The following is a 12,580-nucleotide window of genomic DNA, read 5'->3' as shown; positions in this document are numbered from 1 at the left end:
GCGTAAACTGTGCATACCAGTACAGGGCCACAGGCCTACGCTATTGTATTTAGTTATAATCAAAATGCTGGTACTTAGGGAGACAAATATTTTTTCTGATGTAATACGTGGTATAAAAGGTTTTAGAACCACTGCTCGAGATTATTCTGCCTCCTATAATGGTGGAGTGAAGGAGGAAGGCGTGGTGATGGATTCAGGCTGTCCCACTTGCCTTGTCAGCAGTCAGCTTCTTCCCGGGCTCCTTGATAAGGACACTCTGATCCACCGCAGTGATGCCACACAGGGAGCCTGGGTTGGCTCTCAGCTGCAGTCTGTTCTCTTCGCCTGGGATGGCTGTACTGGGAGAAAACTCCAGCGAGACCTTAATCCCAATTAGATGTTGGGAATATTTATTAACCCCCTTTATCACAGCAGTCCACGGCACTTGGGAAACACTGTTCTCTAACGATACATAACCGCCAATATGACATATAGTAGTATTAAGTAACACTGACCTTGGTAGCGAAGCATTTCTCTGTGTCGAAATCAGCTTTGTGGGCAATGACGTTCTCACTGGGAAGGCCAGCGTACACAACCACCTGGACCAATGGCGCCATGTCGGGAGACACTTCCAACTTGATGGAGACTTCCCCCTTGGTCACTGAAATAATCATTCTATTAGCCTCAATTATCCATAAATTAACAGTTCTATGCTAGCCTGGTCCTACCAGACTCTCGTACTTCATTTCATATGCACAGAGAGTCTGGCCTCTCCATTGACAAACTTTAACTCACTTGAGGGCGGGTGTCTGTTTAAAACCATTGGATCTGCCCAGTGCCACTCTGGATCTGCCGTAACCAATCGCTAACGTTTGACTACAACTCAAACTAGCGCACAACCTTAACGTCATTGTTTTCAGCCACTCCCTCTGTACCGCAAACCCAGACGTAGTACTGAAGGGAAATGAAAATTGAGCAAAGTTTGTAGGCGGGCGGAGCCAGGCTAGTTCTATACACCGAAAAATAAAGAATGTCCCAGAGCCTGGAAAGTGCACTGTCCACCCAGTCTACTGTCTACCCACCAGGTTCATCCAGAACTTCAACCTTCATGAGTCCTTGTCTGGATATGGCTCCTCGGGCCAAGATCTGCAATGATTAAAGGCAAAGTCGTTTTTTAGTTGAGTCTTGGTCTCCAGTACTCAAAGTAGCTTGACTCAAATTAAAATATCAGTTAAAGGAAACTTCTGCATTTTTCAACCAGGATCATAGTTGGTGTAATGCAACCACTTCTTTTGAAATTGCTTCAGTTTTGAGTGGGAACGCAGACGTTATCCGTGATAACTCGCCACTGACATGCAATGATTATATTCATTATAAACATTTTGGAAAGGATCCCTACTGAGATATACAACTTTCTTCTTTAGCGTCTGCTTTATCCGGTCTGTATTTAATTGTGTCTAACAAGCGGGGACGTTGGAAGTAGGGGTGCGCCCCCCCCCCCCCCTCTCACCACCGCCCGCACCCCCTCTCCCCACCCCCACACTTTGCCCTGTGCTCCCGCGATTGCTCTCTCAACAGTCTCAAGCCTCGATTCCACCGGAGGCGTACGCGCCGCGGCACGGCTGCGCCGCGGTCACCGCTGCTGATCGCTTCCACTCGAATCAATGAGACCATTTCCACCGGGCACGCCGCGGAACGTTTCAGCAGCGTCCCAGGAGCGGCGTGCCGCGCTGCGGCGCTATCTTTCCGTCGCACTTCTATTTTTGCCGCGAGCCGCTGCTAAACCCCGTCAATTTGGACAGAGCAGATCGAGCCGGCAGGAAGTGAAAAGTAAAAGCCATAGAGCATCCGGTCAATTTTCAAAATAAAACACCATACTCAGCTCATGTAACTTCACATCAACATTATTACGTCATGACCGGTGGCACCAGGTCAGCAGTCAATCAATCAAAGGGTCGGCAACATGGACGACGAGAGACTCATTGTCGAAGTTCAGCAACATGAAGTCATTTATGTACCAAATCATCCTTTTTATAAGGAAAATGTCAGAAAGGACAAAGCGTGGCATTTAATTGCAATAGTTTTGGAAGTGGAAGGTGAGTACATTAGGTTTAGGATTATCGCGTGATCTCGTGATCTTGCGTGAATACGGCTGGCTCGCAAGGCAGCGCTATGCTGCCGTTACGCGCCCGGTAGGAATAGACGCAGGGCAGAGGACGCAGCCGTTCCGCGGCGCGTACACGTCCGGTGGAATCCCGGTGTCATAGCCTATGCTGCGTTCGAGTATTCTCTGCGAACAGACTCGGATCTCGGCTCTGACGCCACGCCCACACTTCAAGCGTTTTATTATTTCGCTCGGTCGTTGGAGGACAACATGGACGCCACCCGGAAAGCTGTTGTCGCGGACGGTAGCATTGGCAGAGGACCAGGTGCTCCAAAATAAGTAGGCTATAGGCCATAGGCAGAGATACGGACGCAGTAAGGTATTGCATTAATACGAATGATTGAAATTGCCATTTAAACCACCAAAGTGGTCCAAGCACAATGAAAACAGTTCATACTTCAAGTCACAATGGGCGCAGCCATCTTGAATTCTGTCTCGGAATTTTGCTCGGTCACCACTGAGTTCAACCGAGATGGCGAGTTCGCCGTCCGAGGAAAAGGGGCGTGTTTGTGCGTGTCGCTAGGCAACGTCCTCGGACCTCCGAGACGGATGGATATTAAAACGCAACAGCAGTCCTCTCTTTCCCATCTCCTGCTGCCTCACATCCACTTGACATTAACACTATAATATATATCATATAGGCAGACCCGCCGCATTTCTTCACCGTGCCCAGGACCAGATTACGTTTACATTGCCCCGTCTTCCCACGCGCACTTCGGTAGAGTCAGAGTGCTGGAGGGGCGGGGGGCGCACTAATGAGCATTACCAGGCAAGAGGTTATCATTAGCAATCCAATCAAAACTTATCTGTATGGTTTACAAAATAAAATAAATGTTGTGTTAGAAAACAAGAGTATTTGTGCGACGTTGTTTTAACTTGCACATATTTTTTGTTTGTGCGGCTCGAGCTCAAGCTCTATTTTCAATTGATTCCAATGAACTTTTATTTGTTTCATTTGATTTCGTACTACGGTCTACGGATCGGATAGTTACATGTAGCCTACACATACATCCACATCATGGAAAGCATGTCTCCGTCCGTTTGATAAGACTAGTAGCCTATTATTATTAAATAGCCTACAAGAAAACGGTCAAGTGAAATTGTGCTTTTTTTCCTCTACATATAAATTGATTGATAGGTTGAACAGAACAGGGCCCCGTTTCCCGATAACGATGGATCGTACGATCATTCTCACGATGGATCTTGCGATCCATCGTCAATTTCTTTGGAGCGTTTCCCGAAACTCCTCTTAACGTGAACGAGCATTCGCTGCACTCACGACGTCGTAGGATTGTAACTGTCTACTGACACGGTGCTGAAATGGGCTCCGTAGGAGGGGGAGACGCAGGAATGTCGCAGGAAAATTGTGTTAAAAAGGGTTAAAATATATCCCCATCAAGGACAACAGCAGAGTAGCCTACGAAAAAAATAGACTGCAATTATATGAATGCTAAAGACATTAAAACACAATTGATTAGGCTTAAACCGACATATATCAGTCCTAATCCTGAATGCACTGTGCGTTTCACGGCATTTTCCCCCCTTAAATAATTCCTCTTCACACCTGTGAATAACCCGGGAGACGTCCATGATGAGGAATACAACGAAGCCCACCGTCTGGCCCGGTGCATCGTTGAGCACACGATCGGGAGGTGGAAGTTGCGCTTTAGATGCCTTCACAAGTCAGGCGGAGGGCTCCAGTTTTCTCCGGCCAAGTCATGCGCCGTGATATGTGTGACGGCTATGTTGCACAACATTGCAGCTAAGGCTGGGGTGGCATTGCTTGAACCGGAGGACGTTGAGGACGATGACGATGAGAAAGATCGGTGTGAGGACGGCCTCCCTCATAACTACGCGGCTGGTTTTCATGCGCGTCGAATAGTGATTGAGACTGTTTTTTAACCCCCTCCACCCTCCCTCATGTCACTAAACATTCCCGTCAACGTGACCAATCCCCACCATATCCCAGCCTTTTGCCTGCTCCTTTGCTTGTTTTTTATAAAAAAAAATATTTCTTTATTTTTTTTCATTTATTTTATTTTGTTATTTTTTATTTTTTTTTATTTGTTTAATTTAATTTATTTTTTACATTATTTTATGCTACGTTTTATGAGTAGCCTATGTCAGTCTGCACAAATCCCCCCACTTTCTCTCACACATTTTGAGTGCCCTGCCTGCGCAAACATTTTCTGGACTGTCCCGTTTTATTTTGGCCATTTTAACATCTTTATTAATAAATTAATTAATAATCTTTATTAATTACCAAACTAAGAACATAAAGGCACAATGCGTTTTAATAAAACGCATCCAATATATGGAATGTCCGATGGTGACGCCACTGAGGCTATAGCTGACGATGCTCTTAGCGTCCTACGAGTACCTACGAGCACCCCTGGGGTAGGCCTACTCGTTAGCTACGAGCGTTTTCAAGACGTTCGTTCCCTACGATGCTTTCGGGAAACGCGGTGAAAACTCTACGGTGCCCTTTCGACGCACTTCACGATCCACTTAGGCTAACGACGCTTTCGGGAAACGGGGCCCAGAACACATAAGCCACGCATAAAAAACACGATCGTCAAAACAGGACGGGTCACTGTGAGCTGCTTTGTGTGCGAGATCAATTTAGGGGGGTGGCTTTATCATAAACAAACCTAGGCTTACCTGGCCAATCAGGGGAACGAGCAGCACATGGCTTATTTGAATAATGTTATGATTGACAGTAGCGAAGCACATGGCTAATTTGAATAATGTTATTGTGGTTGTATAGTTTTTCTGTTTCAGTGAAATATAGCCCATAATTTATTGTTGTGTTTCCAGTTTGGTAAAATAGTTTGGTTGGCTACAGTGAATTCTATGAGAATTAAAGTTAGGAGATGTTCTGGTAAAGTAACCTCTCTCTGATGTGTTCCCTGTTAATGATTTTTTTACTGAATTGATTTTTGTTTGTCAACAGACACTATTCACAAATTAATGTTCTGCTTATTTTGTGTCAGAAAATGCGGAGTTGAAAACCGAAACTTAACTATCGCCTGGCTGGGCTGACTTGAGTTGGAGCAGCCAAATAGCCTAAATGAATAAATACTGTTACTAAATAGAAGTAATGTGTATGTCGTGTTGTGTGATTTTCATCAGTAGCCTCTGAACGCCACTAACTGTTCTGTAATAGGCCTACACTATCGCCGATCACATGAACACCCAGCAGGCTTCTTTTTTTCTTTTCTTTTCTTTTTTTTGATTGATGTGATTTTCGGCAAACCAAACAACAGTTGGGTGGTCACGTGGTTTTAAAAATCAAAACCCAGCTCATGTGTATTTGAATCTAAGCCAAGAAAATGAGATAAAACAACAATGCTGCGCCAAGCAGCACCCGGCAGGAGATACAATGTTGCATCGCGCAGTATCCGGTATCAATGGTTAACCTATGATTCTAACCAGTAGCCACCGCTACCAATTTCCAGCACCCCCCCCCAAAAAATAGTTCCAATGTGCCTGCTAACAAGTCTCGCTCAAGGAGAAGTCTCGCTCTGAAATCTATTTTTAGTGTTGTTGCAGAAAGATACGCTATTGTCGATACAATCTCAACCCTCCTTCACCCAAATATTTAGATAATACTAAGCCGTGCTTTCAGCAGTCCAACACATATAGATGTTTCCAAATATCGGAAGCTTTCTGCAAATTAATCGATTTGGAAATTTTTCTCACCAGATACATTATATCCACGGGGCCCGGGGCCTCCCCAACAAAAGCGAAGCGGACATTGATGAGTTCCTCCACGTTGCAGACGAGCTTGGTCTCCCTCTTCTTCACCTCCAGGGAGCTGATGGTTGGAGTGTCCTTTGTTTTGAGCCTGAACAGCATGAAGGTGTGTTCGCCGTCTTCGTAGTGAGGAGTTCTGTACCCTTGGTACTCTTGGTATATGGGCAGCGCAGACACCTTGGTGATAAAAAAACCAAAAAAAAAGTATGTGGTTAGGGATAATTCAATTTATAATTCAACAACTAAATTATCAGCCTGGCGAACTACATACAACCATTTAACATAACAAATATTTTGACAGACTGATGTACAATTGAGGGTTCAATAAACAAAACTTGTTTGCAAGAGTATACAAAGATTGTCCAGAACCATAACTATAGACATCCTTAGGATTTGATGTCTCCATGAATTGTCTTACTTACTGTAAATTGGAAGTCGGCTGGATATCTGGATGTGTCAAATAAAAAACTGGCAAAACCATCACTATCTGTGGTGAGGTTTTGACTTAGCAGTTTCTCTGACCACCTCTCACCCTCAAACAGATGGAGCAACATGTCTGGGATGGGCGTGTTGTTGAAGTATACTGCCTTCACCTGATGGATTAACGACAACACGTCAGACAGCGTCAACCATGGCATCTTGTTTACCGCAGCCCAAACTTTTTTTTATGAACTGCTCATCACACTAACCTTGCCTTCCACAACCGATCCTTTCTTATAAACCTCGGGCGTATCAACAAATGAAAGTTTTCCAATCACGTATGAAAGTTGAATTGTTTCACTCCCCAAGTAATTGAGTCCTTCGAAGTCATGAGAAAGACAACTGTGTTAGTTTGCAGTGGGGTTAAGCTAAATGTCACGGCAATCTGCATCATTTTTCAATGTGTGTTTGAGATAGAAGATAGAAACTGTGTGACTTATAGTGGTGTAAAGGAACAAAGTAGAAATTCTTGTTACAGTAATCAATATTCAGATGGAATCTTTCCTGAGTTGACATAACTTACTTAACGTAATCCCTGTTTCTTTGATAACACGGAAGCTACAATTGACTCACGTCTGTCTGACAGACAGGCCAGACTGTGCCACAGGGCCCCTACCCCTGCACTTTTACAGTCGACCCTTCCTCCTCAAATCATTCTATACCGGTTTGTTTCTGTGTAAATGCAAGGCGGGATGCGTTGGTGAAACATCTCACTCCGTTATCAAAGAACCAGGGATTACGTTAAGTAACCCAAAGTTATTTTTCTAACCTCGTTCAGTGTTTCACTATGGAAGATATAGACCCATCCGTATTGCATATGCCTCCCGAAGCCGTGCAAATTCAGACAGGCAGCAAATATCACTCGGATTCTGGTGAGATGGTCTCTACGGCTTGAGAAACAGAAGGCCCTGAGACACCTAGCCTATAAAACTTCGTCGTGAGGCGTAGCCCAGCTCGCCGCAGCACAAATGTCACGCACTGACACTCCTCTGAATAAGGCCCATGAAGTAGTCATACCCCTTGTGGAGTGGGCCCTCAAGCCTTGGGGGGGGTCTGCAAGCCCCTACATCCATCAGCAAGAGATATAGCATCTACAATCAAGTGGGACAGCCTCTGGCGGGACAAAGGCTTGCCTCTATGGGGAGTGGCCCAAGACACGAACAGTTGATCCCCTTTCCTAAAAGCAGCCGACCAACTCACATACACATGTAGAGCCCACACTGGACATAATGTATTGAGTCTCTGGTCCTCCACAGAGGAGAACGGAGGCGGGTGAAACGCTGACAGTTCCGCCGTGAGAAACCTATAGGCTGACTCCACCACCTTAGGAACAAAATCTGGATTGGGCCGCAGGCAGACCTTGGAGACCCCCGGAACAAACTGCAAGCAAGAAGGACGGATAGACAATGCCTGTAGATCACTCACATGCTTAGCTGTGGTTAAAGCTAAGAGCAACAACACTTTCAGCAACACAAACTTCATCCCCACCACCTCCAACGGCTCAAATGGGTGATGAGACAGGGAGTCCAGCACCACCGATTAATCCCACAAAGGGTCCAGGGGCCTTGAAACTGGGAGCTTGCGATGATGAAGCGACAAACTAAGGGATGCTGCAGGCTTATCCCCAATGCCAACATGACAAGCTGAGATGGCCTCCAAGCAGTGGCGGTTTTAGGCACGGGCGACCCGGGCAGCCGCCCGGGGCGGCATATTTGTGGGGGGCGGCAAATCACATGGGTGGCGCCACGAGTAGTATAAAAAAAAAATGCGCTGCGTAGCGGTTATCAATGAAGTACGACATTGTGTGGGGAATAGGTATTTTGGCGCCCCCTGCTGCAGGCGCACACCTGCTCGTTGAGAAGGTGCCGTGTATAGACGGAATGAAACCCTCACTGAAGTCCCCCCGTCCCGTCCCGTCCCGTCAACAATCTTGCCCGGGGCGCAAATGGACCTAGGATCGCCGCTGCCTCCAAGTACACTTTAATCGTGGAAAAGGCCTTACCCTTTTCCAACAATTCCTGCAGGAAACACAGTAGGTCCACTACTGAACACAACGATGGCCCGAACGGGACTACTTGGTATTCGTAAGCCCTGTTCTGAAATGCGAACAGGAGAAATTTCCGGTGTGTGGGATAGATGGCGATGTGAAAATATTCGTCTGAGAAACCGATCGTTACAAACCAATCCCCTGGATAGCTTGAACGACAGAGCACTTTGTGTGTTAACATCCTGAACATGTATTTGCGCAGGTGTCTGTTAACACACGGAGATCTAATATGGGGCGGAGGGACAAGCTCCCTCTCTTTGGAATGAGAAAATACCGGGAGTAAAAACCCTGTTTGGCTCGCTCGTTTGGGATAGCACTGAGATCGCTTGTTTTTGCAACAGGGACGATATTTCGTCCTCTAGGATTCATGCCGAATCCCCACTGGCCATAGAAACTAACACGCCGTTGAATCTGGCTGGTTTCATAGCAAATGGCAGTCTGTAATTCTGGCAAACAGTAGACAGGATTCACGGGTGAACTGCGCATGCGCGCCACTGTTCCACTCGAGTAGCGAGCGGTCCTATGCAGAGATGGAAATTAACTTTTTTGCCCACCGGCCACTGTGGCAGGTAGATTAAAAAATCTACCACCCACTCATCTTTTTTACCAGCCACTTTTTATACGCTACATATATATTTTAATATATGCGTACATTTTAAACAATATAATAGTAACAATAGATAAGAAAAGTGTTTTTCATACACAGTTGGTGTTACGATGACAGGTTTGGGGATAATTCATCTATACAAAGTATTTTCATTAAAAAACGAATTGACATATTAATAATAAAACAACATGCTTGGCTACACCATCATAAGTCAATAGGAACATTTGTTTTTTTAAATTTACATGTGACTGCATACAAATGTGTCCACACAGACAAATGTGTCCACACATACTAACGTATGATAGTAAGCATTATATGCCCTTATATTCAGAAAAAAAAGACTGCCTCAAAAGGCTATTGGCTTAAGCAATACAAGTAGAGGCATATACTTGAACTTTATACTCTGAACTTTTAAACGTTGCAAACGTGCAAAAACATAATTATATATTTATGTGGCATTCAGTCCAATGCTGAAAATATATCTGTGGCATTCAGTAGGCCAATGCTGTGGTAAAGTGTGTAAAGTATGACCAATGCCGTGTTCCAATACCCGTACTTCCATGAGTATACTTAAAGGAAGTATACTATCCGTACTATTAAGGTACTCACTGAGTACGTTAATTTTTCAGATGTGAGTGCTGTTCCAAATCGAGTACTCCGTGGTGCACTAACCGGAAATTACGATCACGACTGTTGCCGCGGCTCCTCCCCCGCAATAAACATCCCGCTTTGAACGATGAACTCTTTACGCCTAGCAGCTATAAAAAGCTATAAAAACTATAAAAACTACAAAATGACTATTAATGCAGGCTATGTGGAAAATGTGCCGACTTTGGCTCAGCCTGGCTGCGCCTCTTCCGCTACGTAGCTAAGATGGCTGCCGTTGAGTACGGAAAGTGTCCTTTGATCCACACTTCACGATTAGCCCGTTTTGAGTACGACATCCGGGTCCTTGAAGTATACTTCTTTTCGCCGGATCTGAATTGGAACGTACTACGTACTCAAAATTTGGCTAGTAAGTACGGATAGTACGGGTATTGGAACACGGCACAAGTGTTTCTTTCTGTTCAATAGATAGAACTTTATCAATCCCCTGTAGGAGAAATTTGTTAATGTTTGTCCCTATAAAACAATAATGGTAAAATAATAAATACAAAACACGACGGTAACTGAGTAAGTCAAACTTTTCTCTGCGTGAGAAATGCGAAATGTGACGTGTGCATGGGTTGAATTGCGTGTGTCTCACGCCGAATGCGTGAGACTTGAGAGCCCTGTTACCAATATTATCCCGGATATTGACAGTCGCAGTTCAGCAAAAGAGGCGTAGAAGAAGAAGGGGGCCGGATGTTGACAGTAATGGTTGTGGAACTGTGCAGCCCCGTATAACGAATGTATTAAATATGCTAATTTGATCGGACCTGACTGGAAAGTATTACCCGACAGTGGCGGGTGAAGTGACACAATTCACCCGCCACCATACAAATCCATCCGCAAATGGCATGTGGCGGGCGTTAATTTCCATCCCTGGTCCTATGTGATCGCGCTTCAACCTCGGGACCCGAGGGGAGTGGTCTGCTCTCACAGGAGGAGCTTGAGTTCCCCCTATCGGAATGTAGGGTGAAAGATTTTGGTTTATTTTGTTTTGTGCATTTCACCCTTGGCTCTGAGCCTGGTTGTGATAATGTAGGGTTTATTGTTTTCAGGTTAAAAAAAGAGTGAACCTGCTTGGTGACACTGTGAAAATGCTTGGTGGCACTGTGTCAACTGTTGCCCCTGACTCAGTTCGCTCTGAACGTGAGGCGAGACAGACCATCTGGAGAACTTAAACATATCGAGGTCCCTGAACCATGAAACTTGGGGCTCTGTTCTACCCTCCCAAGCTTTCTTTTATTCATGGGAGGTGGAGAGAGAGAAGCTGGGAGTGCTAGATTGCACGCTTCTTCTTCCCATCCCCGGGGTGGGGGGGAGAGCGGTTCCTGGCACCCGCAGCAGCGAAAAAGTATTTGCCCCATGGCCTCTATGACCTAGGCTGTTGGTTGGCCTGTGGGCCAGCCGTGTGGGCTGGTCTGTAGGCTCTCTGAGGTCTGCTTCCCCCTTGCTGTCCCCTTTCTGCCGCTGTAGCGGCCGCAAAGCTTGACCTCCCTGGTTGGGGTGGGCGGGGAGCCTGTTTTCAGGGAAGGCAGAGATCAAAGGCTTCTCCTTCCTGTTTCCTGAGAGTGCTGGTCTCTCTCATTTTCTCCAGCGCTGGACCAAACAGACCCTTGGTTGGGTCATATGCAGCATCCATGACCTCGGCTTTCTATGCGTCACTCAGCCCGGAGAGATTAAGCCACAGCGCTCTCTCACCTGAGACCGCCATTCCCATGACTCGGCCACAGCCCTGAACTGCGCCCCATGAGGAGGGTAAGACTAGGTCATTTACGATGCCAATTTCATCCCAGAGGGCAGGGTTGGGTGACCCAGAGTCTAGCTGACGACCCATTTCCATTAGGATTTCTACCTGATATGCAGACAGTAGTGTCATGGCATTGAGTGAGCATACTGACTGTGCTGCATATTTATACATCCTCTGGAAAGTGGAAGTCGTGAGGCGGTCCATCTTACCCGGCAGAGAGATGCCTGAAGCAGCGGAGAGAAAGCGACGGTTTGGGGGGAGGTGGTAAGCCACTGAAGGCTCCACAGCCGGGGAGAGCGACGGTTTGGGTGGAGGTGGTAAGCCACTGAAGGCTCCACAGTCGGGGGTTCGGCCAGCCCCAGCTCTCCCATCCCGTGGATCTCAAGTTTTGAGCAGCCGTTGGTTGGAAGCTTGCTCTTAAATGGGCTGGATCAGTAGCGGCTCATTTCCATTCATGCAGATGGGAACTGCTGGCAGGAGCTGCTTAGAGGGTGGTTGGGCTGGTGGGAGCCTCTTGCCGTCACACAGGTCTCTCTATGCCCCTTCAGCATCCGGTGCTGCACGCCAGTGAATGTCCAATTTAGCAGCAGCCTGTTTGGGGTGGGGGTCCCGGCCTGATATGGAGGCTCCACATAGTTAGACTCTGGCGGTTTTGGCTCAGCCAACAAGTTAATGTTAACTGTGCCACGGTAAGCTCACCTTGACGCGTGTTAGCTGATAAGCTACACCGTAACCAGAGACACCTGTAAGCAAATACAGGGTAACCCGAGAGGCACCTCTCCTTTACGCGAACACTGCCCGGAGAACATGGTGTAATAGATAGCTTCTTACGAAGTACCTACTCAGCTGAACCAGGTTAAAATTCTATGACTGCGTTCGACGACGGAATCCTTGATGGCACGTCTGTGAACTGTTCAGCAGTTAAGCTAGCCTAGATGAGCTGAGGGAGCTTGAGTAGCTTTCTAACGGGAAGAAAGAGAGAATGATTTGACGATGGAGGGTTGACTTTAAAAGGGGGCGGGGCCCTGTGGCACAGTCCGACCTGTCTGTCAAGGTAGGTCGTAGTGCAATTGGAGCTTCCGTAGTAGGTCAAGCCGAGGCGATTCCCATAGTGAAACACAGAACGAAGTTAGAAAAATAACACTCCTTAAA

General features: G+C 46.4%; 1 protein-coding gene across 1 annotated transcript in view; it reads right to left on the bottom strand.

Moving 5' to 3' along the window:
• LOC132474127 (alpha-2-macroglobulin-like) overlaps window positions 1-12,580 on the bottom strand; it is a 58,547-nt gene that overhangs the window by 33,793 nt on the left and 12,174 nt on the right. Inside the window, exons 10-15 of the mRNA XM_060074655.1 lie at window positions 6,589-6,698; window positions 6,322-6,492; window positions 5,846-6,076; window positions 1,062-1,125; window positions 495-640; window positions 212-361 (exon numbers count right to left, since the gene is read on the bottom strand). Of these exons, the coding sequence (XP_059930638.1) occupies window positions 212-361; window positions 495-640; window positions 1,062-1,125; window positions 5,846-6,076; window positions 6,322-6,492; window positions 6,589-6,698 (872 nt within the window). The remainder of the gene's footprint in view (window positions 1-211; window positions 362-494; window positions 641-1,061; window positions 1,126-5,845; window positions 6,077-6,321; window positions 6,493-6,588; window positions 6,699-12,580) is intronic.

Source organism: Gadus macrocephalus, chromosome 16, assembly GCF_031168955.1.
Source record: "Gadus macrocephalus chromosome 16, ASM3116895v1".
In the NCBI taxonomy this organism is placed as follows: domain Eukaryota; kingdom Metazoa; phylum Chordata; class Actinopteri; order Gadiformes; family Gadidae; genus Gadus; species Gadus macrocephalus.
The sequence above is the reverse complement of the archived record's forward strand: the minus strand, read 5'-3'. Positions and strand labels throughout refer to the sequence as shown.